Source organism: Peromyscus californicus, unplaced genomic scaffold, assembly GCF_007827085.1.
Source record: "Peromyscus californicus insignis strain IS unplaced genomic scaffold, ASM782708v3 Scaffold_7__1_contigs__length_154581171, whole genome shotgun sequence".
Classification (NCBI taxonomy): Eukaryota; Metazoa; Chordata; class Mammalia; order Rodentia; family Cricetidae; genus Peromyscus; species Peromyscus californicus.
The window spans coordinates 94,682,506-94,708,666 of NW_026294595.1; the positions used below are offsets into that span (position 1 = coordinate 94,682,506).

At 40.6% G+C, this 26,161-nt stretch overlaps 1 protein-coding gene across 3 annotated transcripts in view; it reads right to left on the minus strand.

The window, feature by feature from the left end:
* The window catches only part of Tmem87a (transmembrane protein 87A), a 54,609-nt gene that overhangs the window by 13,457 nt on the left and 14,991 nt on the right, over positions 1–26,161 (minus strand). For 2 of the 3 annotated variants that reach the window (XM_052726255.1, XM_052726252.1), the window contains exons 7-15: positions 19,255–19,372; positions 14,811–14,872; positions 13,462–13,645; positions 11,968–12,067; positions 8,785–8,878; positions 7,066–7,138; positions 5,303–5,407; positions 4,239–4,297; positions 2,771–2,874 (exon numbers count right to left, since the gene is read on the minus strand). In XM_052726255.1, the coding sequence (XP_052582215.1) occupies positions 2,771–2,874; positions 4,239–4,297; positions 5,303–5,407; positions 7,066–7,138; positions 8,785–8,878; positions 11,968–12,067; positions 13,462–13,645; positions 14,811–14,872; positions 19,255–19,372 (899 nt within the window). Of the gene's footprint in view, positions 1–2,770; positions 2,875–4,238; positions 4,298–5,302; positions 5,408–7,065; positions 7,139–8,784; positions 8,879–11,967; positions 12,068–13,461; positions 13,646–14,810; positions 14,873–14,927; positions 18,940–19,254; positions 19,373–26,161 lie in introns of those variants that run through there. The other variant, XM_052726254.1, reaches the window with a different exon arrangement.

The following is a 26,161-nucleotide window of genomic DNA, read 5'->3' on the forward strand; positions in this document are numbered from 1 at the left end:
GCAGTTGTAATTAACGTAAGTGGCTGTGGGACCCTGGGTCTGGGTAGGACCAGAGAAAACCATTCAGGTATATAAAGGTATTAGCCTGACCACCAGAAAGGGTTAAAAATGTAAGGTCAGACACACAGCTACATGTAACAGATCCCCAACAAAAATTCTGAGTGCCTAAGGTTCAGGTGGGTTTGCCAGACTGGCAATACTCTGCAGTCTTATTCGGCCAAGAGAAAGTATAGTACAGCCTGTGATACTGCAGGCAGCCAGCCGGAAGCTTTGGTTTGGTTCCTCCAGACTCAGCATCCTGTCTTCTCCTGGCTTATGACAGCTTTTCTTCTTTGTTGGAGATAAACAGAGGCCATAAGTCTAACACTTACAGTGATCTCTGTGTGTCTGTCTAGTGAATTACCAAACCTACGAGAGGTGACGGGAACCATAAGTTTGCAAGTAGCAGGAGACTGGGCACAGTCTTGTCAGGGTTCTTCTCCCAGACTCTGGATCTTGAGTAACTCTGGTTAGAAGTAGAACAGTTCTTTGCTATCACAGGATCACATCTGGGGCTTTGTTTGGGGTATGGGAGGATAAGGAAGATATTAACTAACAAATGAATAAAATATATGTGATTTACAAAACTGTTAAGTAAGGGGGCTGAGAGGGGGTGTAGTGTGAGTTTCAAGGATTGAAACATTCTATCCTGCAGGGAAGGCTCCTTAAACAGGAAGGCAAAAACCTCAAAACAGCTTCCAGAAGTTCCTGAAGCCAACCAGATTCACTAAGCCCCTCCCTGCCAGAGTAAGCAATAAAAGTTGAGAGTCCCTCTCAGAGAATGAAAGCTAAGTTGCAAAAAAAAAAAGATTCAGAAAAGCCAAGCTACAAAGTAAGACTCTCTGACCAGCCAAGCTGCAAAGATTCTGATACTAGACCAGCTGCCTGAAGCAGCGGAAACCAGCCAAGCTGCTGAAAGAGGCTGAGACCAACTAAGGCCTCTGGAAAGGGCACTCTCAACCTGCTGCGCTTTCTGCAGGTTGTGCGTGTGCTCCAGGTTCCCATCTCTGTGAGCTGTCACCCATGCTGGGGTGGCCTTGGTGATGCAGCTGTCTTTGAGTCATTCCTGCTCCTGGAAGTAACCCCTCACCCATATTCCTGTTAGTAACCCCAATAAAGATCATTGGTTCACCAAACTGGAATTGGTCTGTTGCTCCCTATCTGAGTAAGAAGACATGTGTGCTGTTTTCCCAGGAAAAGTTTTGTCACACGACAGGGTGGGGAGACCAGTACAAGGGGATACTGGAGTACATCATCAATATACAGACTGTTTCCGTATTATATCTTATCTTCCTCATATAAAACACTGTTAATGTAACTAAGTGATTAATATGAAGTCACAGGGAATGCAGGCAGTGTTTGGAAAAGAAAGCAAGACAGTAATACACATTTTTTTTTTTTTTTCGAGACAGGGCTTCTCTGTGTAGCCCTGGCTGTCCTGGAACCAGGCTGGCCTCAAACTCACAAAGATCTGCCTGCCTCTGCCTCCCCAGTGCTGGAATTAAAGGCATGTGCCACTATGCCTGGCTAATACAAAAAACTTTTAAAGACTGAGGAAAGGAAACATTTTAAACCAAATTACAGCTAATGAGCAACGAGCTCAGAAAAGATCTAACAGAGGCGCCCAAAGCTGTACACTCTTCCCACCAGTATGGCTTCAGCTTGCTTTTATTTTCTTTCTTAGCTTTTCTCTATTACTTGAGTTTGTGTATCTGTCTGATTATTAAGTTCTAGCCCTTTCCCTTTGGGGTTATGTCGTTTAACATAATCTTTTAATCATCTAAATATAAGGGAGGGAAAAAGAGAACAGAAACAAAGGTATGGACACTGATAAGATAAGGATGGGGCAGCTCCTAATCAGGATTTGCCTGCACTGAACCATAACCTGATGACCTTAAACTCCACAGTTGGTAACATGACTTTCATTTTACTGTATCATAGTAAGCTAGATTTTTTATTTCTATTATTTTCTATTATTTTTATTACAGAATTTTTTTATTTCTTTCTGAACACCAGAAAGTAGAGAGATCCTCATTTATTTTCTCCCATATTTGCCTAAACCAATTATTTATAGTGTAAAATGTTGTCAGAGTTGAAACATGTTCGGCTGGAACCTCCAGCTTACTGCTGTTTGATCCAGAAAGCCCCATTCCTCTCTCTCCAAACCTCAACGTCTCAGAGAATCTCCAAGAAAGAAAAGGCGCCAAAAAGCCCAGTTCCTCATTCTTGCTGGCTACTGCAGCTCCTCCCGTGAAGTTTCCAGCCATCCAAGTCCCCATGTGTGGGCATAAACCCAGCTTGTGGCAGACACCTCACCACTGCTCGCCTACAGGCCAGCTTTATTTTGGGCGTGTGACTTCTCCTGCCTCGATCTCTGGGCTAGAGAACTCACCTGGGAGTTGCTCTGCTCAAATAAACCTGTTCTTTTACTTTTTCAATTCGGCTTGATCTGGCTTACTGCATCAGCAGAGAAACCTATTATCAGGGGGCAGATAACCTATTAAAAAAGACCTAAGTCACTTGGTTTTATTCCCTTTCATTACAAAAAAGGGAACTAAGACCCAAAGAAGCAAAAGAGACAGCATGCCAGAACCACAAAGCAGGTAAATGGAAGGGCTGAAGAAGCACTTCCACCTAGTGTCCACTACGCAACCAGACCTGACAGTGCCCTACAACAGCACCTTACTTGACAGCATGGTCATTCTGGTAGCAGAATAAAGAGTCCCAGTACCTCTGGTTATTTGCTGATGGTCGCCAGAGAATCATGATGACAAAAAGGATCATGGAGAACAGCAACCGCCAAATGGCATCATCCACCCACAGCTCCCGCCAGTCCTGCAATAAGGGGGGAAATGTGCAACACTATGTATATTATCACTGTTCACAATCCCGCCAGTCCTGCAATAAGGGGGAAATGTGCAACACTATGTATATTATCACTGTTCACAATCCCGCCAGTCCTGCAATAAGGGGGAAATGTGCAACACTATGTATATTATCACTGTTCACAATCCCGCCAGTCCTGCAATAAGGGGGAAATGTGCAACACTATGTATATTACTGTTCACAATCCCGCCAGTCCTGCAATAAGGGGGAAATGTGCAACACTATGAATATTATCACTGTTCACAATCCCTTGGCATAGAACAAAAACCCCTTATTTATACACTCAAGCTAGTTCTACTGGAAGCTACTGTACTAGGCACCTGGCAAGTGCTGGGGCTATAAGCTTGGAAAGAAAAGCAAGTCCTCGGTCGTGCTTACTGTTGCTATCGCAAAGGCACCGGCGAGCTGCACAGAGTACCTGTCAAAGTGTCACAGCTCAGATAATCCTCAAGGAAAGGAACACTTGGCTACTAACTTTAAAATTTTATTTATTTACTGTTTTTTACCAGGCTGGCCTTAAACTCACAGAGATCTGCCTATCTCTGCCTCCCAACTGCTGGAATAAAGGTGTGTGCCACTATACCTGGCTTATGCTTAAATTTCTTTCTTTCTTTTTTTTTATTTTGGTTTTTCAAGATGAGGTTTCTCCATGTAACAGCCCTGGCTGTCCTGGAACTCACTTTATAGTCCAGGCTGGCCTTGAATTCTGAGATTCGCGTGCTTCTGCCTTGAGTGCTGGAACTAAAAGTGTGTGCCACGCTGGGCTCTAGGTTTAGATTTCTAATTTTCCTGCTGGATTAAAATTGTGTGCCATCATGCCTGGCCCTATTGCTAATTGTATAGTTGTCATCTGTCACTTATCAGTATAAACCAAAAGAGAATTCTATCTCCAGAGAAATCCTATTGGCCACAGTCTCTGTCCAGATCTAAAGCACATAGCTTCTACTCAGATAGGAATCATTTACACATGATGTTTCAGCACTTCCTGAGATTTTGAGTTAAAGCAAACTTGCAATAATATGACAGGCTGTGGTTACCATCCACAAAACTCTTTTTCTATGACAAGGATGACCACATAAAACATACCAGTAGGGGCTGGGAGTGTGGCTTAGAGGCAAAGCTTCTGCCTAGTATGCACAAGAGCCTAGGTTCAATCCCTAAGACCAGTAAATAAACAAAAACAAGCACACCACACAACATGGCAGCCCAGAATACCGAGGGGCAGAGACCTAGCCTTAAATTCTTATACCTTCTAAGAATCTTGGACTATAATCATCATTATCACGCTCCTAACCACAGTGTTTATAGCTTACCGACTGGCAAGTCACGATTCTGAACTTCATGGTTGTCCAGATGATGAACACAATAGATGCTAGCATAAAATGAAAAACCTGGTCAGATGATGAATGGCCGTTTACAAGCCCAGTTACATTCGATGATCTTAAATAAGTACAATTCGATATTCCTGACCCCAAAACATTACTATCACTTAGTTATTTTCAGTATAAATTTATTAAACACCTACCACAAGCAAGGCCCATAATACATACTATTGCCAACATTTTCTGTAAAGTAGGTTTATAATTTTTGTCATTTTGTCTTTACCATCTGGCTACTTCAGTAGCTATGGAACTTATGCTAACTTTATTAGCATTACCAGAATAAATCTCTCCTTCTCCAACTCATTGTTTGAGGAAGTACTTCTCACTGAAACTGGAGCACACGGACTGGCTGGACTCGAAGTTCACCAATCTGGAAGTCTACATGACCAGCAAGCTCCAGGGACTTCCTGTTTCCACTATGGCTGCTGGGATCAGAACTGTGGTCTCCGGGCTTCTCTGACATGTGCTTTATCTCCTGAGCCACCCCAACCCACAGCTGGCTTTTCCACGTCAGGACGGGGGTCTGAACTGTTGGCCTTAGGCTTACATAGCAAGCATCTGGTTGAGCCATCTCCTCTCCTCTTAATCTTTATAAAAAGATCATAAACCCTTTAGAGAATTTGATTAGAACCATGATTGCTTTCCTTCAATAAAAAACAAAACTTTCTGTAACTACCAATGGCCCTCTCAGATTAAGAATTTCTGTTCCAGGGGCTGGAGATATGGCTTAGCACTCAAGAGCACTGGCCACCTTTCCAGAGGACCCACGTTCAGTTGCTAGCACCTACACAGTGGCTTACAACTGTCCACAACTCCAGTTCCAGGGGATCCGACACCTTCTTCTGACTCTGCATCAGGCACACATGGGGTGCACAGATACATGCAGGCAAAACACTATTCAAATAAAATATAATAATAAAATAAAAAAATTTAAAAATTCCTGTTCTAAAGGAAATCACAGGATCATGACAACATTTAAAAAGTTTCAAACTTACCCGCCACTGCTAAGATAAGTGTATTGGTGAAATGTCGGTACAGAGAGAGCTTTACAATGTTCCTCCGAAGTTTTAACAGCTTCATTGTTTGAGTGAGGCTAATGAATATGTGTTTGCAAGTCAAGGAATAAAACATTCAAAAAGGTAAGTAAATTAACTCTCAGGTTTGAGGATTTAGGGTCATTCTTGTAAAGTTAGATTTCAGAGATCTTATAGCTCTTACTTTTATCTATTCTCACAAACACTCTAACCTCCCCATGAATTCCTACAGAATGAAGGTGAGAATGAAGAAAAATACAGGGAAACAAAGAAAGGTAGAGGCTGGCTAGAAAATTTTAAAAGATTAAAAAAACAAAAAACAGGCAAGTGGAAATGATAAAGTGAGTAACACACAAGGGGCGGGGAAACACCATCTCTCTTTAAGGTGATTCTATCCGGCTCAGCTAATCCACTGTAGGATCACAATCACACTTGTGCCCACAGCTTTCCAGAGTTCTATACTCAGTCCCCAAGTAGCACCATCAGCAGCCCACACTGTGAATTAACTAAAAGCACCCAACAATTGCCTGAGAATCCCAGGCAAGTAGGCCACCAAAGCAATGAGGCTTCATTTTAAGAACTTTATTTCCAAATAAGAGTTCTCATGGAAGGACAAAGGGAACTGATGACTACTACAATGATGCCTGCTCTCTCTCATGCCCAACTATCAGAGAAGCAGTTATAAAAATGAAGGAGCTGGGGGCCGATGAGGAGCTCACCACCCAGCAATCAAGCCTGGCAACCTGAGCTCCAGATCCAGAACCCACATAAAGGTGGAAGGCAAGAACTCTCTAGGAAGATGTCTTCTGACCTTCATACACTGTGCCACGCACTCCCCAACAAATAGGAATTTTAAAATAAAGTATAAAGGGCCTGGACAGATGGCTCAGCAGTTAAGAGTACATACTGCTCTTACAGACAACCAGGGCTAGGTTCCCAGCACCCACAGCAGACAGCTCACAACAGTCTGTAACTCTAACTGGAGGGGATCCAGCACCCCCTTTCTGGTCTCTGCAGGCAATGCACTCATATATACATAATTAAAAATTACATCTTAAAAAGAAAATAGAAATAAGAAAAATTTAAGGGAGCCAGAGCTTACTGTAACTTATCAGAGCTCTCACTGATACCTAAGCCCACTTTACCCTTCACTACCCCAGTACTCAAGGATCACAGTACTTGGCAGATAGTGATCTGGATCCAGACACCTGAATTACAATCAGGTAACTGTACAATTGAACAATTAAGTGGTTCCTAAACACATTTTGGGGATCAAATTCTTTTCACAGGCAACAATTTCATAATTGGTAAAGACTAAAAGAAAGAGCAGGACCAGAGTAGCCAATGATTCTAATACAGAGAGATGAGCAAACGATAAATCCAAAATCAAGGTGAGATGTCCAGTTTGAGGCTACCCTGGTCTACACAGAGAAACCCTGTCTCAAAACACGAGAGAGAGAGAGAGAGAGAGAGAGAGAGAGAGAGAGAGAGAGAGAGAGAGAGAGAGAGAGGCAAAAGCTTTGATCTTGTGCTTAGCAACCAAATTCTGTGATTTTTTAAGAATAATAAAACAAAAATAAGCGAAACTGCTTACCTGAGCCCTCAGGCCGTTAACATATAAAATAAACCACTTCCCAGATCAAGGAGAAATCAACAGAAAGATTAATGGAAACCCATCTCCAAGGGGAGAAAGGGAACGGCCATCAAACAAGCCAATGAGAAGGATATCCACCAGCACAGGGCAGTGTCTAGGAAAGCCAAGGGTATAAAGGCCAAGGAAGCAAGATCAGTCTGGGCCTGGAGACAAAGAAAAAGAGGTGGTGAAAACAGATGAATAGAGAGGCAAGAGAAGAAACCAGCACATGGCTCTGCATTTATACTGACAGCTAGAATGGGTTTGCATGTGAACTGAAGAAAACCACAAGGGCTAGCACTGGGCAAATAACCATTCCTCCCTTCTCTACAGCTGCAGACAGCAGACAGCTATAAATGATTCACATCAACTATCAATTCTTCTTAAGTCAATGAAACTGCTATAAAATACTACCATAGAGTTCCCACATAAAAGAGAATGACATGGGCCTGGAGAGATGGCTCAGTGTTTAAGAGCACTGGCTGCCCTTTCAGAGGACCTGGATTCAATTCCCAGCACCCACATAGCAGTTCACAATTGTCTGTAACTCCAGTTCCAAGGGATCTGACACAGAATATATACAGGCAAAAACAAAAAACAAAAACAAAAACACAACACCAGCGCACATTAAATAAATAAACATTTTTTTAAAAGAGAGAACACAAATGTCCTCATATTTATAACCCCATGCCATCTTGATTTCCTACTCTTATTTTTATACTAAAATCTTAAAAAGATATCCCTCACATTTTAAATAATTATTACATCATTAACACTCTAAGAATTATTGACTCTCAGAGGAATGTGATGAAATTTTACTAATAGCCTACCCTAACATACAACATAAGTAATTATCTTTCCCCAAAACATCATTCCTACTTTCTACAAATTTGCATCTAAGCTGCTTTGTATTTAATTCTAACAACCCAATCACCAGAGAATTATTAAAGGATATCCATAAAATAATACAGGCATCAACAGCAGAGAGGGCCAGGCTTACTATCAGAGCCAAGGAGTAAGAAAAATACTATAGCAATGGTGGAGGAGAGAAAGTGAAATTGACAGTTAAAGTCGCTAAGTATCTGCAGAGACTGCACACGGGGGCAGGGTGGTTTGAAAAACAAATGTACAATGATCAAGTGTTGTAGGAAGGAGAGGTGCCGAGGGCAAAGCCAAGTGCATAGAACCTAACACTTTGAATCTAATGGGTTTTGACAGAATCTGATTTTTTACTAAATGAAATAATGGCCCTGGAAGGCCTACTTCTTCCTTCCTTGGCAATGGGCTATGTGAAAGTTAACTGAATTTAAGCTTTTAAATTTAAGTTCTGGGTAGAGAGCACTGTTGCTTTTGACTAGATGAACCAGTAAATGGAGGAAAGAACCAAGTAACTACCAATCTGGGACAGGTGGGAAAAAGATAATTCATTACAGATGAATTTATGAAGCTCTAATAGATGAGATCAGAAAAATGGAATTATACAGGCTGAGCATTCCTAATTCAAAACTCCAAGCCCACAACACCCAAAGTTTTCAGATTTTTGAAGGAGTTCAAATGTTGGACTTTTAGATTAAGGAATGCTCAACCAGTAGGTTCTATGCAAACACTCTAAAATCAAATAATTCTCAAGTCTAAAACACTCTTGGTCCCTAGCACTTCAACCTGTTCCTGTCTACTGAAAATCAGAGCCCATGGGTGACAGAAGAGCAGCCCACTGACTCAAGACAGAAACTTAACAATAACTGACCACAAACATTCAGACCAAGGAAAAAATAGAATAAATAAGTAATTCAGTCGAGGCAATACTGACCCCTGTAACTCTGAGGACTCCTTCCATGCCAGAGAACAAAAGATAGAGAGCTCCTGCCACCACCACCTTGTGAAGAGTGACTCCGAGGCGAGGCCTGAAATGGAAGCAAAGAGACGAGTACAGAAGCTGCAAGCCACATAACAAACCAAGTGAGAGTGTCAGTGGCCATTAGTGCGGTGCATGAACTCAGGGATGACATGCTCCTGAGGGGAAGAAAACCACTCCTGAGTGTTTGTGTGGGAGTCTGAAGGTAATTGGCCCCCATAATCTCATAGGAGTGGCACTATTAGGAAGTGTGACTTCATTAGAGTGGGTATAGCCTTTTGGAGGAAGTGTGTCACTGTAGGAACGGGCTTTGAGTTTCCTATGCTCAGGATACTGTCCAGTGTCTCAGTCAACTTCCTGTTGCCTGCAAGATGTAGGACTCTCAGCTACAACTCCAGCACCACATCTACCTGCACGCTGCCATGCTCCCCATCATGATGATAATGGACTGAACCTCTCAAACTGTAAGCCAGCCACCCCAATTAAATGTTTTCTTTATAAGAGCTGTCATGGTCATGGTGTCTCTTCACAGCAATAGAAACCCTAACTAAGACAGTCTGGTCATAAATGATGACAAAGAATACTAGAACTTAAAATCTGGTCCCTGGTTACTGTATTAAATATATACATATTATATATGTTAAATATACAATATATAATCATTATATATTTTATTAAATGTGTTTTTCTAATGTAAATATATATTACTTATCTATATAATATATATGTGTGTGTGTGTATATATATATATATATATATATATTAGAAAAAATGGAAACATTCAACAGTATAAAAACCCCCAGTTAAAAAGCTCATCACTGTCTTAACAACAATCGGTATATAGCTAACTCCACCCCATGCACACAACACTCATTTGCCATCCTTTCATACTATCTAGAAAAAAATTATACATAGTATAACTATTTGTATATGTTTGTTAAAAGATGAAGACTTTAAAACCAAAACAATCAAAAAAGTGAGTGTACACACACACACACACACACACACACACACACACTCGGCAAATAAACATAGAACCAGGCTTGGAGGTGTAGGCCTCATCTCAGCACGACTTCAAGGTCAGTCTGAGCCATATGATACCCTGCTTCAAACCAAAATGCATGACAACAAACAACCACAATATCATTGGCAAATCTCAAAATGTTAACAATTCCTTCACACACTCAAATGTCGTGTTGTAGTCCACCAAATAAGCTCAAGCTCAAAACCCAACTAAGTATAAATCTTTGAGCAATCTCTATTCAAAGGTGGAAAAGCCTCGGATCTTTAATATTTAAAACCCTACTCCACCAGAATCTGTATTTTAACAAAATTACTAGGTGGTTCATTACAGTACAGCTGACTAAGGAAAACAAATCTCTATGGCTATTTCCAGTTAAGAAATGTCCATAATGGTAGGGAATTACCTTAAAATCTTGAATACTTCATCACATGTAGAAGGCATTTAAATATTTAAATAAAAAATTTTAACCATCATACTCCTTATTCTACTTAATGTCTTTGGTCTCTCTTGAGTTCCCTCTAATTCAGGAGACAGCTTCTGTCCCTACTCCTTCCCTCAAACTGACTTGTTATGGCCACTAACACTCTTCATTAATTAAATCCGATAATTAATTCTCAATCTTCTTCCCTGGCCTATCCGGTCATCTGATTCAATTAAGGACTCCTCCTTGGAACAGTCTTCATTTTGTCTCCTGCCTTCAACCGTTACTCAACTTCCTCTTCATGTCACTGACATCTAGATAACAGAAAATATCCTAACACCCAGTCTTTGACCCTTTCTCTCTCCAGATTCACTTCCTTGGTAACCATGTGTAGTGTCGTAACTTAGTATCTCCATCTTGATAACCTCTATCCTAGTCCTGGCCTCACTCAGTGCTTACCTAGCCTACCTCCTAATCTTGCCATTGTGCCAAGCCGACTCCTTGATCTTCCTGGGCTTGGTAAATGGCAACTCCTTCCTGCCACATGAGCAGACCATCAGTTGGCACCATCCTCAGTTCCTCTTCTCTTTCATATCCCACATGTGACCACCATGGAACTCCACTGGTTCTACCTTCAAAACATGCACAGGATCCAATCACACCCCAGAATCTCCTTCTCTAGGTGAACTGATAGTCCCTTTGCTTTCCCCAACCCTTGTTTGGATGTCACTAAGTGAAGCCTTCCTGGGCCACCCTATTTACAGCTCCAAGTTCCAACACCTGCCTGGCATTCTTGATGCCCTCTCCTATAAACTACAGCACCTTTCATTGATGTACTAGATATTTAACTCATTTACTTCAATTTTGTCTGTGTTCCCTTACTCCACAAATGTAAAACCCAAATCTTTTATTTGTTGTATCACAGGGGCTTAGAACCATGAGTGCCTGGTATAAGGAAGGAAGGCACTTGGTAGTTCTGGCTTAGGAAGAATTTGCAGAGTGCATCGCAGGGAGCAGTGGGCTATGCAATGACTGCAGCACTGCATGCTTCAATAACTTTTTTTTACTAAAATAATTAAAGTTTTCCAAAACAATTACCATAAGAATATTCTTTTGATAAAAAATCTAATTTGTGGGATGGAGAGATGCCCAGCAGTTTAGAGCACTTATTATCTTGAAGAGGACCTGAGTTAGATTCCCAGCATTTTCATGGTGGCTCACAACCATATGGAACTCCAGTTCCCAGGGGATCCAATGCCCTCTTCAGGCTTCCACGGGAAGCAGGTATTTACACACACACAACACACACACACACACACACACACACACACACACACACACACACACACTCCACCCATAAACATAAAATAAAATATATCTATTTTTAGTTCACTGTGAAAGTTTGGTTTTTCTGCATTATTTTCCCCACTGTACATTTTCTACAGGTGCACTGAGTTTTTAAGAAAATGCAAAGTAGCATTTCTAACACTTAAAACTGCTATGAAATTTCATACATTTTTCTTATCTCACTACTATTTCTTTTATCAACCTTTTCAGAACCAGCACTACCTAGTGGCTAATGTTTTGATCTAACTGGCATTTTCATTCAGAAGTGGATACTCACTTTACTATGCCATATCCCAGACTGACTATGATGACCAGGGGGCATTTTCATTCAGAAGTGGATACTCACTTTACTATGCCATATCCCAGACTGACTATGATGACCAGGGTTCGAGCCAGTGAGCGTTTCACCGCTGAGAGCAGCTCTGCAAGGACCAAGGCATCCTGGACTATGTGAAAGAGAGAGAGAGAGAAATGGTGCTGAACTCCAGTTTCAACCACCCACCCCGCAGAATGCAGGTCTCTTAACACTTCAGAATGAGCACAAGTATCAGACTTACTAAAGACAGACTATGTCTTGTACAATTTTTACAAGCACACAGCTAATATCACTAATGAACTTAGATGTGCACATAACAATCTGGGTGTGCTCACTCATCAACTCACCCTAACTTCCCTAAAACCTTAGTAGAAGTAGACTATCTTAACCTATACAGAAAGTTTGTAGTATCAAAGGAATTTCCCTACCATTTTCTTTGTAAACTGAAATACAGTTATACATGGAGAACACATACACACACACTCTAGTGCACGTGCACAGTTTTCAACTTTACGTCTTCTATTTTCAAGTCTTTCCAAAGACCCAGGTAAGAGCTAATTAGCATATCTTGCAACAATAATTATTAATGAACAAATAGTCTGAGAGAAAACTAAAACCATCTCAATAATCTACAATACCAAGTAATTTGTGATAAGCAGTCAACCTTACTAAACCATAAACATCTTCCCATTTTCTTGGTATTACTGTATTTTATCAAGTCTAAGATGCACCCCAAACACACAGGCACAAAAATCTGTGTGTCTTGCAATCAGTGGCATCTTACAATTAAATTGGCCTTGTTTACTTTCTTTCTTAATAGTGGCTTGGCTATCAACCACAATTGGGATTTAAGAAATATGATGATCATGTCCTAAATGACCACTTTTTCTGTGTGTGTTTCAACAAAATTATTCTTGTATCATTGTACCGATGAACCATAAGATTAAGAGGAAAAGTCACAATGACAGTGATTCTGCTTTAGTTATTTTAATAAGTAACTTTTGAAAAGCAGACCTATGTAACCACTGCTGACTTGACAGAAGTTGACATGCATCTCATCCACCATCAAAAAGTGGCAAATTAGGGGCTGGAGAGATGGCTGAGCAGTCAAGAGTTTGTATTGCTCTTGCAGAGGACTTACGTGGTTCCCAACACTCACACTGGGTGACCCATAACTGCCTATAACTTGGTTCCATGAAGATCTGCTCCCTCTGATCTCCACAGGCACCTGCACTTATGTGCATGTAATACCCTCCTCATTCGCCCACAAATACAGATAATTTAAAAAATATAAATCTTTTAAAAAAAGTAAACTTGAGTCTGGTGAGATGGCTCAGCAGGTAAAGGAGCTTGATGCCAAACCTGACCACCTGAGTTCAATGCCAGGACACTCGTGGTGAAAGGAGAGAACTGACTTGCATAAGTTGTCCTCTGACCCCCACAGGCACATGGACCATGCCATGACACATGGACCCACACAAAATAAACAAATACAATTTTTAAAATGGCACTTTTTTAACATACCAGATTCGCCTTTGTATCGGATATTCTGAAATTCTGCATAAAACACGGCTTTCTCAAACATTCCCAGAAAGATGACAGCACCAATCCAAAACTGAATTCTCAGCAGATCTCTCCAGTAGCAAGCAGACCACGCCAGCCAGAGAACACCAAATAGGACGTATACAATACACATCACCATGAAAAACTGTGGTCCAATTGGGAATGAAATAAAAAAGGAGAATTAGGACCAAGAACCAAGTATTTAGATTTAAAATCAACATATGGCATAACAAACCACAAAAATAGACTCGACCTGCTTTTTGAAAAGAAAAAAAATTGTATCTCTAGTGTGTAATACTAATAAACAAGAAAGAATGATCCAGTCTTGAACAGAGGCAGACTACAGAAGGAAGAACTTGTCCTCAAGCATGTCTGCTCTTTGCATTAACTGGGCCTTTTTAACTCACAATCCAGTGATAAAATGAAGACAACAGGGGAAGAGGAAGAGGAAGAGGAAGAGGAAGAGGAAGAGGAAGAGGAAGAGGAAGAGGAAGAAGAGGAAGAAGAAGAAGAAGGAAGAAGAAGAAGAAGGAAGAAGGAAGAAGAAGAAGAAGAAGAAGAAGAAGAAGAAGAAGAAGAAGAAGAAGAAGAAGAAGAAGAAGAAGAAGAAGAAGAAGAAGAAATGGGCCTGACAAGCTGGGATGCAGAATCATGAGGCCATGGAGCACAACTGAAAAGGAAAACTATTAAAGGGCAAGGAAGAGGGAACAACTGTGAGCAGAAGTCTGCACACTCACGTACTAAAGAAGATTCAGGCTTTAGTCACTATGAGTGGGCTCAGAGCTAGATGACAGCGAGGTATGTCCTGCTCAGTACCCAAATGTGAGTTGTGAGGTGGTCACTGAGATCTTTCCAAGTCTACAGTAGTCACTGGTCTTTTCATTTACAGATAAACGAGGCCCAAGGGCTAACTCTTTCAAGGTCACTGTCTGGGTAGATGGCTCAGCATTTACTGCTCTTGCAAGGACCTGGATTCAGTTCCCAACACCCACATGGGGGGTCACAACCATCCTTAACCGTAGTATCCAATGCCTTCACCTTATCTCTGCAGGTGCTAGGCTCTCACATGGTAAACATACAGACATGGTAATCAAACATACATGGTAATCAAACAGACAAAACATTCACACCCATATAAAATAAGAAAATCTCTTTTAAAAAGAAAAGTAAAAACCTCAAGTAAAAATTTCTGAACAGCACAGGAATAATCTTTTAATGAGACAGTGCTACAAAACAGACAATTTTCATGCTAAATTAAATTTCATGCTAAATTAATTTACTGCCAAGGTTAAAAGCACATGTTGACTTACAATCATCAGTGGGTAGTCTTCAAGAGTGAGGTATTCATAGGGACCCTTTACTTCAACAGTCACTGGCAAAACACAGGCCTCAATTAATTTGATAGATTCAGTAATTAAACAAAAAACTCTGATTAATGATTACTTTATTAAATTAGTGAAAGTTTCATCAACTCACTTTTAAACACTTCAGTCATGGTGAATAATACATTAGATATACACAGTAACTTGAAATCCATGTATTAGTCTCATGGCTCATCCACAATCTAGTCTTTCTGTTTGTTTGTTTGTTTGTTTGTTTGTTTTGAGATAAGGTCTCACTATGTAGCCCTGGCTGTCCTGGAACTCACTGTGTAGACCAGGCTGGACTCACAGAAATCCACCTGCCTCTGCCTCCTGAGGGCTAGGATTAAAGTGTGCCACTATGCCTGGCTCACACTCCTGTCTTAAGTGGGAAAGACTCCTTCCAGATTCATATTCTCTGTGTGTGTACAACGTATTTGTGCAGGTTGTGTGTTCATGTTTGTGGAGGCCAGAAAACTGTATCATTCTTCAGGTGCTATGCCTGATTCCCCCACTACCTTCTTTTTTGAGACAGGGTCTCTCACTGGCCTAGAAAGCACCAAAAAGGGTAGGCTGGCTGGCCAGGAAGCCCAGGGGAGTCTGCTTTCACTGCCTCCCCAGTGCTGTGATTACAAGTGTACACTACCACACCTAGCTTTTTCCCCTATGAGTGCTGGGAATACAACTGGGGTCCTCCGTGTAAACACTTCACAAGCACTTTACACACTGACCACCTCAGTCCCACACTCACATTCTTTAAAGACTAAATGACATTCCTTCACAAAGCCATCCCTGAGCTTCCATCTAGAACTATTCCACCTACTTTAAACTCCAAACACTCAGCCGGGCGGTGGTGGCGCACGCCTTTAATCCCAACACTCAGGAGGCAGAGGCAGGTGCATCTCTGTGAGTTTGAGACCCGCATGTGCTACAGAGTTCCAGGAAAGGCGCAAAGCTACACAGAGAAACCCTGTTTCGAAAAACAAACAAACAAAGAAATTCCAAACATTCTTGGTATACTTCTTACAATGTATTCCTAATATTCTTGTCTTCTGTCCATCTTTACTATATTTCCCTAATTTTTTTAACTTATTTTTTATGATCTTGCAAGACAGATATCACTTTCAAAATGAGAGTATTTTTTAAAAAGCTTAAATTCATAAGGATTTATACAAGTAATACACTGTCCCTGGTAAAATAAGATATAAAGACAATCCAGCAGCTCCCTACTTATATAAGCAGACTCTTCACTCAAGAATGAAAACCAAAGCTAACAAAACCAAAAAGAACCCACACAAGTTCAGATCAAAGCACAGCACCATTAACAAACCAGAACCGACCTTTCCCAGAACTTGCTACCAAACATTTTGCAGAAACCTGACTAATACATAGCATTTACGGAACAACAACAACAACAACAACAACAAAAAGTGTTATCTACAAGATGAATCAGAGAAATCTGCCTCACTGAAGTAACTCTACTGATCGTAAGATGAACGTTTTGAGCCAGTTATGGTGGTACATGACTACAATCCAAGCATCTGGAAGAAGCAGGAGGATTCAGAGTTTGAAGCCAGTCTGAGCCATGAGACCTGTCTCAATAAAAGACTGATGGTTTAAACACTGCCACTGGTAAAAAAGTTGAATAAACTCTACGAATGACTGATAAGTGAAACTCTGATGTAGCTAGCTGGGTTTGGTGCCTGACTGTAACTGTGGCCTCTGATGCCAGGCTCCATCAGAGGCTTTAATGAGACAATGAAAGAAGTCACAGACTTATACTCTCAGCATTTGGGAAACTGGGGAAGGAGGATTGTTGCAAGTCTGAGGCCAACCTGGATTATACAGCTAGACCTTGTCTCAAAAACAAATCAAACGGAGACATCTGGGCTAAGCACAACACTTGCACAGCATACGTGAGGCCCTAGGTCCAATCCCAGCACTGGAAAACAAACAAACAAACAAACAAACAAACAAACAAACAAACAAACAAGATGAAAGAAAAGAACGTTCAGAGAGATAATTCTAGACTTTCAGGTGGTATTGTTAAGCATGCTTTAATGTGTCCCCTCAGTTCCAAAAAACAAGTATGTAACAAAAAGAAAAGAAAAAGCAAGATATTAACTGTGAAAACAAGACAAATATTTCCAGGAGTCGAAATGGAATGGAAACACAGACCAGTACAGGAGACTAAAGCCACAGTCATGTTGTACTCTGGTCACAAAAACAGGGTATGGCAGTTTATATGTAGTTCTTTTGCGCTCACTAAAACTAGTGAGATTCAAACAGGAAAAAGGGACCAGAGTCTGGTTAGATGCACAAAGTGGGTAAAGCAGGGCCTCTCTCCCTCTTCTTTATGAATCGATTGAAAGTAAATACCAGCAACTGCTCTCTTCTGCTTTTTTTTTTTTTTTTTTTTTTTTACCTGTTAGAAAGTTGTGAACCTAGAACAATGGTTCTTACCCTCTGGGTTGCAACCTCTTTTGGGGATGAAGGGTCCTTTCACAGGGGTCACATATCAAAAATCCTGAATATCAGATATTTACATTACGATTCATAACAGTACCAAAATTACAATTATGAAGTAGCAACGAAAATAATTTCATGATTGGGCATCACCACAACATGAGGAACTGTATTAAAGGGTCACAGCAATAGGAAGTCTGAGAACCACTAACCTAGAGAAATACATATTCCAAGGTCTAGAAATTATGTCAGGTCACTACCTGGTCTGTCTAGATCTGCTATACCCCTATATCACTATGGGGCAAAGCAAAACCTATTTCTGAATTGGGAGTTAAGGACTCACTATAAAAATCATAAAAATTTAAAAGCGAATCAAATAAGAAAGGTCAATGAAATACACAAAATAGTTGGGAAAATTAACAAAGCCAAAGCTAGTCCACAGGGATAAAAATAAAACAAAATTCCACGGAGACTTAACAACCTAAAGAACACAAAGGCAATACTAAAAGACTATTATTTACGTAATTCATGGTTTTGTGTGTGTGATACATGAGTGTACACGCTGTGTGTAAGCATGCATACATGTGTGGAGGACAGAGGCTGATATCAGGCAGCATCCTCAGTTGCTCTCCATCTTAAATTTTGAGACAGAGTTTCTCACAGAACCTGGCACCCCCCCACTACACTGGCTGGCCAGCAGCTCCAGGGATCTAACTGTCTCTGCCTCTCCTGTGCTGGGATTACAGAGGTTCACCACTGGGCCAGCTTTTGAGCTGAAGGTTAGGAATCCAATCTCAGTCCCCCACATTTGAGTGGCAAGGACTTTACTGACTGAGCCACCTCTCCAGCCATCACTTCTGGGGTTTTGTGACAGGGTCTCATATACTTCAAGCTAGCCTCAAATTCACTGTGCAGTCAAGGATGGCTGTGAACTCCTTGACCCTTCTGCTTCCACTTCTTGACTGCTGGAGTTATGTGTACCCACCATGCCTAGCAATATTAAAGATTATAAAAAGGAATAGACAGAGATACTTGTAAAGAAATAAGAAAAACTTGTCAATAAATTTGAAATCTTGAATGCAATCAACACTTTCTCAAAACACATGCATGCCTCTGATACGAGGAAAAAGAACTAGAATAGTCCTTTCTCCTATTAAAGAAAACCTACAGAGGTTGGTAGACACTGAGAATCAGATTCCAATAGTAGTGTAAGGAAAGTTCTAACAGAAAAAAACAGGTTAGTTTACTCTTTACAACTGTTTGCAAACTATAAAAATAGGGACATTCTCTAATACACTATATGAGGTTATCATAATCTGGATGCCAAATCAGTGAATGACAGTGTGAGGAAAGAAAATTATAGGACAACTTATTATGAACAGAGACTTAAATAAACAAAAATGGAAACCACGGAAACTACAACAGTTACTGCAAAATTCCAGGTAAAAGGTAAAGACTCTGAACGTGACGTAGCTACAGAAGAAAGGAACTGGAGAGCCGGCTCAGCAGGTGAGAGTACAAACTCCTCTTTCAGAAGACCTGAGTTCAGATCCCAGCACCCATGTTGGGAGGCTTACAGCCACCTGTAACGCCAGTACAGGAACCTCAGCTCCTATGGACAAAACTGCACTTAGATACATAATTTAAAAATAATTTTTAAAAAAGAAAGAAAAACTTTTCATGTTAAGAAATTATCAATGATTATTAATTTGAAATCAAGTTTTTAAAAGTCTACTTCAAAATACTAAAGAACACTAAAGATATTCATAGCAAGAAAGCCAAAGCAAGTAAAATAAAACCAAGTATCTGATCCATAGAAAGTGCGTGGGTTGTGCCTAGATGTACAAAAGTGTTTCTAACCTTCCCACTTCGTATAGCTCATGCATGAAACAAAGAATCTATTTCTAAAAGACATGACTGAACTTACTGGTAAAAAGATTGCTCAGTGCACTTTCCTTTGGTGATTCCTTTGAGGACGAAATGCCAACATGCACGATAAAAATATACGGTGCATCTTGCCAAGTCTGCAATGGTTCATGCAGTGCCTAGGGAGGAACGGAGGCATCAAACTTCAAGTCTCAAGAACTCAGAGCACAAGATAATAATACAGTACAAAAACACTGCTCCAGATTACAGCCCAGAAATGCAGTGGAGTACTTCAGCTTTCATTCTCTGAAATAGTCATCATAAGCAAGACAAGCTTGTAGAGCACACAGCAAAGTAGGCAAGATCATGAATTGATAAAACACAGTCCTTTGCATTCTTGCCATAACAAAGGTCTAAATTTAACATTTTTATTTTTTTACAAAGAAAAACCACAATTAAGTCATTGAGTTTAGTCTCTAACTCATGCTAGGATAATTTTATTTTATATATCTACTGTGAAATTAATTTAAAATAAAAATTACATCACATAAAAAATTGTTGATGTCACTACAGAAAAAAAAAACCCACATATATGAGTATAAACACACTCTCTCTCCTGAACCAAATTCCTTTTTCCAAACTACCAGAATCTATTCTGACATGGTCTCACATTTAAATAAAAACTTTCACCTTAGCCTACTCTAGGTGGTGGGAATGCAGTGATTTTTGCCTCTTTAAAATCAGGGAAATTAATAGTCCTTGACTCTAAGAGACAGTGACCCTTGCTTTCCTCATTCAAGAGTCTTTACAAACAAGATTAAAATATAAAGATAAAGGAGATGTGGAGGTGCAGGGAATCATGGAGTTGGCCTGGTCTAGCTGCCTTGAGAGGCATGCATCATAGGTTTTTCAGGTTAGGGTCCATGACTCCTGGGGCACTGTGTGCCTTTCAGTTCCTGAGAAACCGGGCACCCCCTCAGGTAGTGGAGCATGTAGACCACTTGTGCATCTCTGCATTCCCTAGAAGTCAGTGAAGGATATAGAAGTTTGACAGAATTAGTCTTAGACATTGACCTTGTGTACCCTGTATAGCTTGCAAACATCACTGCATTCTGGCAACTACAACTGTATTCTTCTTGGCAACCACCATTATGTTCTGTTTCTGATAAGGGTATAAAAAGACTGATTGCTTGCAATAAGCTTGTCTCAGCCTCAGTCTTGCTGAGACCTCTCCAACCTGACCTGATTTTAATTTCCACCAACCATATCAGGAGACCCTGTCTTGGTAAGCAAGCATTGGCGCTTACCATGGAGGAAAGTCTCTTCACCTGTGAAAGGAGGCACCGCTATTTAGACTTGCAGCTGGTTACTATGGTCTTAAAAGGAGAAGGTTTTACCCAGAGTTCTCCAGGTAAGCATTACTGACCTAATGAAACCCAACAGATTTTACACATTGGTACATTTTACCCCTGTGGAATCATGCTTTTCCTCTAGGAATCAAAATGTCCTACAACCCAAGGAAACTTAGAATGCAACAGATTCCATGACACAAATCCCAAGTCCATGAACAGATACATCGTTCAGCTCTACATTCACTAGTTATTTCACTAACAACTTCATGTCATGCTGAAACCATACTTGGATCCCTGCCAGTCTCTCTCTTCAAGGAGGATGCTGGGAAATGTACAGCTTTAAAGTCGTAAGCATCCTATGTTCTATTACTCACAATTACTGAACCTTTCCTGAACTTAGTCATTAACCAATTAGAGTAATAAACTGCTCTGCTATTAATTTCTTAACTACCTCTTATAAATTCCAAGATGTACTGATTAATTTTCATAGTTAAGATTTGACAAGTGTAGTAGATCTCAGATCTAGAGATTTTTAATCTTGCAAAAGCAGCATCTATATGCCAGGCACTCTGTTAGGGATGTAACATTTGCTACATGTTTAGTCTTAACAAACCTGTCAGCTAAGCAGTTACTATTGTTTGATTTTATTAATTGAAGTAGATTTCATATATGTCATAATCTTAACCATGTTACTGGGCATAACATAATTCAATGGAATGTGACACCGAAACTTTTTTGAGACAACGTCTCTCAGGCTGATCTTTAACCCTTGTGCTTAAGTAATTCTACTGCTTTGGGTTTCTAAGTAGCTGGGGCTCTAGACACATGCTACAGTGCCCAGCTCCACAATATTGCTAACCTCCCAAAAAAGTAGACCCTTGTTCATTAGGCAACAATACTGCACCTCTCCTTCCCACCACCACTTGAAACAACTACGCTACTTCCTGCTTCCACAGACTTGCCTACTGTGGACATTTCATATCAGTGGGATGAATTAAACAGTGTTTATCCTTTAACATCTGACTGGTCTCATAGTTTCCTAGTTATCTATGTTATGGCACATATAACTACTTCATTTTTGTGAATGAATAATATTATAACTTAGAAGCATAAAACCTTGTTTCTTCACTCCTACTTGGAATCATGTGAGAACCCCAAATCCTAGAAATTCATGCTAAATGTAGAAAACTTTGGCTGTTGTTTATTCTTACACCTCTTTTCTCTTCAGATTTACACAATGATCTACATGATGGACGCATAGGTCTTCAAGGCTTTGTTCATTTGTGTTCATCCTTTGCTCTCTCTGGTCCTCTCAACAGTAACTTCAACTGATCAGCTCAGGATGCACCTGTTCAAGCAGTGACAGCACCTCAACACTTCTTCACTTCAGTCAATGCTCTTTTCAGCTCCATGGTTTCCATTCTGCTGTTTTGTGACAAGGTGCCACCATGAATCCTAAGCTGGCTGCAAACTTATTGGAATCCTCCTGTTTCAGCCTCCCAAGTGCTGGTTTACAGCACTTACAGAAAAAAGTCACTATATGTGTCTCAGCTTTGCGATTTCTACTCACTCCTTTATATAACTTTATCTGTTTCTTCCCGGTTCCCCTTTGCACTTTGTCCATTCTTTCCTTTCATTCTTGTGAGCACATTTAAAAAAGTTCATTTAAAGTTTTTTCTAGCTGGAGAGATGGCTCAGAGGTTAAGAGCACTGACTGCCCTTCCAGAGGTCTTGAGTTCAATTCCCAGCAACCACATGGTGGCTCACAACCACCTAATGAGATCTGGTGCCCTCTTCTGACATGCAGGCATACATGCAAAAGAATACTGTATATATAATAAATAAATAAATAAATAAACTTTTCTACATCTAATGTGTGAATGTCTTCAAAGGCTTTCTAGAAATTCTGTTTGAATTCGCCACTTTCTTTGCATAGCTCATAGCTGTTTATTGAAAACAGAACACTGTGGATGACAAAAGATCCTGCCCCTTCACTGATGGTGGTAGGGAGGGGAGTGGGTGCTCTGAAGTTTTGTTTGCTTAGTGGCTTTTCTAAACTATCTTTATCAATTCTATAGACTCTGCCCTGTGTGGCTACCAGCATCTGGGTTTGTTTATCTGCCTGCCTGACTCCTCCCTTCCTTTCATTGTTTTCAGTTCTGGAGGCTGAATCTAGGACCTCACACGTGCCAGGCAAGCATTCTACCACTGAGCTCCACCCCAGCCAAGACCGTGTTTTTGTAGCTGAGTGGCTAGCCACTATTTTAACAAGATTTCCTAAAACATCAGGAGCTAAATAAAAAGGAAAAGAGAAAGATCCAGCCCTAGTCCTTGCGGACTGGAGCAAGCCTTCACTCTGTGTGCAGTGAGAAGGCCAGCTGGCATGAAAGCTAGTGATAGTCTCCTCAAAGCATGTGTCCTGCCCTAGCATACAAGAGCTTTTCAAAGCTTGTTTCCCCCAATATCTCCTTTTGGCCTTGTTCTTTCCAGGTTTTGTGGTCTTATCTATTGCTTGCCCACTTTCCCTATGATGGTGCAATCCAGAACTTTGACTCTAAATACATTCAGCAAATACAACCAGGATGTCACTCAGCCTTAGGAATGCTTAGGCAAAATATAGGCAAGTCCTTAAACAGATTTTATCTGTGAGCTGTCAGTCCAGACAAAATCACAGCCAAAATTCTTGAGTAAATTCTATATTTATATCCCTGGCACCAACAAACTTATCAAGGACTGTAAGTTGCCATTATCTGGGCAACATGCCTGATCTGGGAAGCAAAACACCACAGCATTCATCAATGCAATGCAGCAGCTTCCTTCTTCAGTGAGATGGATCAACCAGTTAAGATCTTGCCTCAGAAGCCTGGTGACCTAATTTTGATGCCCAGAACCAATATAAAGGTGGAGGAGAGACATAGCTCCACAAAGTTGTCCTCTGACTTCCACGTGTGACCATGACATGTACACCCCCTCCCCCATCTAAGAGATCATGAAAGCTGCATGTCATAATTTAAAACACAGATACTCTGAGAAAGATATACTACATGGGTAATTGTGTCTCTAATACATTATATCTTCAGTCAAGTAATAAACTATGAGAATTAATACAAAACTAAATACACCTTTACCATATAATCCATCAATTATGCTCCTTTGCATTTACCCAAATAAACTGAAAATCTATATCCACACAAAAACCTCACACAAATGTTTACAGCTAGAATTTAAAAGCAAGCATGATGTCCTTCAAAAGTGAATAGATACCAAACAGTGATATAACCAAACAATGAAATATTACTCAGCTCTAAAAAGAAATGAGTTATCTAACCACCAGAAAATATGAAGGAACTTCAAATGCGTATCATGGAGAGGCCAATATGAAATCTGAAAAAGCTGTAAGTTCTCTGACCATAATCAGGTGATATTCCAGAAAATGCGGAACTAGATAAACAGTAAAAAGATCAGTGATTGTCAGGGTTTAGGAAGACAGAGATGAAAGGCAGAGAATAGGGAATTTTAGAGCCCTGAAGCTAACTCTGTGTAATAGTACCATGGTGGAAATGTTATTGTACAGCTGTCAAAACAGATAGGATACACAGACCAGGCTGCCCTGGAACACACAGAGATCCACCAGCCTCTGAATGCTGGGATTAAGGTGTGTGTCAGCATACTCTGTCCCATTAATTTTTTCAAGTTATGATCAACTATATGGCAGCCACAAGAAAAGGCAAAACAGCCTTAGAGGTCCCTGAAAAGACCATTCACTTGCGTTGACTGGCAAGTTGCTAAAATCCTCTAATCTATGGGTTCTTTCTGCCCTGACTTAGAATTCCTCAGTGTACATGACACTTGTCCAAACCACTCAACAGCAGCTGTTGACCATCACAGCTGCCTGGTGTGACAGAAGCAGCTGCACTTGTCCAGAAGCTGAACAAAACCTCCGAAGAAAAAATTGTAGAATGGGGCGCTTGTGTGGAGTCTCAACTCCAAACTACTCCTGGAAATCTCAACAGCCACTCACATGCAGGGCTATACCCAGGCCCAGGAGAGAGCCAAGAAGGCTCTCCTCACTCACCCTGGGCAGGTCTAAGCAGGCAGGAAGAAAGGCTAAGGCAGAATTGTTAAACTGAGAAAGAAGTCACACACAAATCATGTGTGGTATGATTCCATCATAGAAAATGCTTCAGACAGACAAACCAGCGAGATGGCAAGTCTAGTGGCTGAGGACAGAGAGACCCTGGGGGAAGGGAGAGGTATGGACTGACAGTGGGTACAGAGTGGTTGTGTAACCTGTGAATACACTAAAGCCCACCAAATGCTATCCTTTGAAGGATGAATGTGTGATGTCAAGTATGTCTTGATAAAATTGTTACAAAACTAGAAACATAAGGCAGGAATGTGGCCCAGGCGCTTAGGAGGCTTGCCTGGGTTATACAGCCAGTCAGATTTTGTGAAGTGAACAACCCCCCCCCAAAAAAAAACCATAAAAAAACTTAAAAAATTAAAACTTTTTAACAGCTTTGTGAAAAATATGATCTAAAATGGTTAACTATATATTTCCTCTATATTTTAAACTGGAAATGTTTTTAAGGAATTAGTTATATAGTTGTTTTTTTTTTTAAATCTTACATGTATGTGTCTATGTGTCTGCCAAGTGTGTGCAAGTACCAGTAGATTCCAGCAGAGGCCAGAAAGGGGCGTGTGGGGCTAGAGTTAGTTACAGCTGGCTGTGAGCAGCTCATATAGACACTGGGGCTACAGTTACAGCTGGCTGTGAGCAGCTCATATAGACACTGGGGCTAGAGTTACAGGTGGCTGTGAGCAGCTCATATAGGGACTGGGGCTAGAGTTACAGCTGGCTGTGAGCAGCTCATATAGACACTGGGGCTACAGTTACAGGTGGCTGTGAGCAGCTCATATAGGGACTGGGGCTAGAGTTACAGCTGGCTGTGAGCAGCTCATATAGACACTGGGACTACAGTTACAGGTGGCTGTGAGCAGCTCATATAGACACTGGGGCTACAGTTACAGGTGGCTGTGAGCAGCTCATATAGACACTGGGGCTAGAGTTACAGCTGGCTGTGAGCAGCTCATATAGGGACTGGGAACCAAAAAAGACCTGGGTCCTCTGGAAGAGCAGTGCTGCTCTTGACTGCAGAGTGATCTCTTCCAGCCCCAGGAAACAGTTATAAACGAGCCTCACACAACTGTATTCATAAAAATCACAACTAGTTTTTGGCCTTATTTCATTTTTCTAAAGTTTCTTCCAGTTACATTCTACCACAGATAATTTCAGATTGAGTTTAAATTTCTTTGAACTAGTTTCTTCTTGTTTACAAATATTTATTAACAGAGGGGAAGGACTCCCAAGGCAATACAGGTGAAAGAAAGAAAGAAAGAAAGAAAGAAAGAAAGAAAGAAAGAAAGAAAGAAAGGCAGGAAGGAAGGAAAGAAGGAAGAAAAGAAGGAAGAAAGAAAGAAAGGCAGGAAGGAAGGAAAGAAGGAAGAAAAGAAGGAAGAAAGAAAGGAAGGAAGGAAGGAAGGAAGGAAGAAAGAAAGAAAGAAAGAAAGAAAGAAAGAAAGAAAGAAAGAAAGAAAGAAAGAAAGAAAAAATAT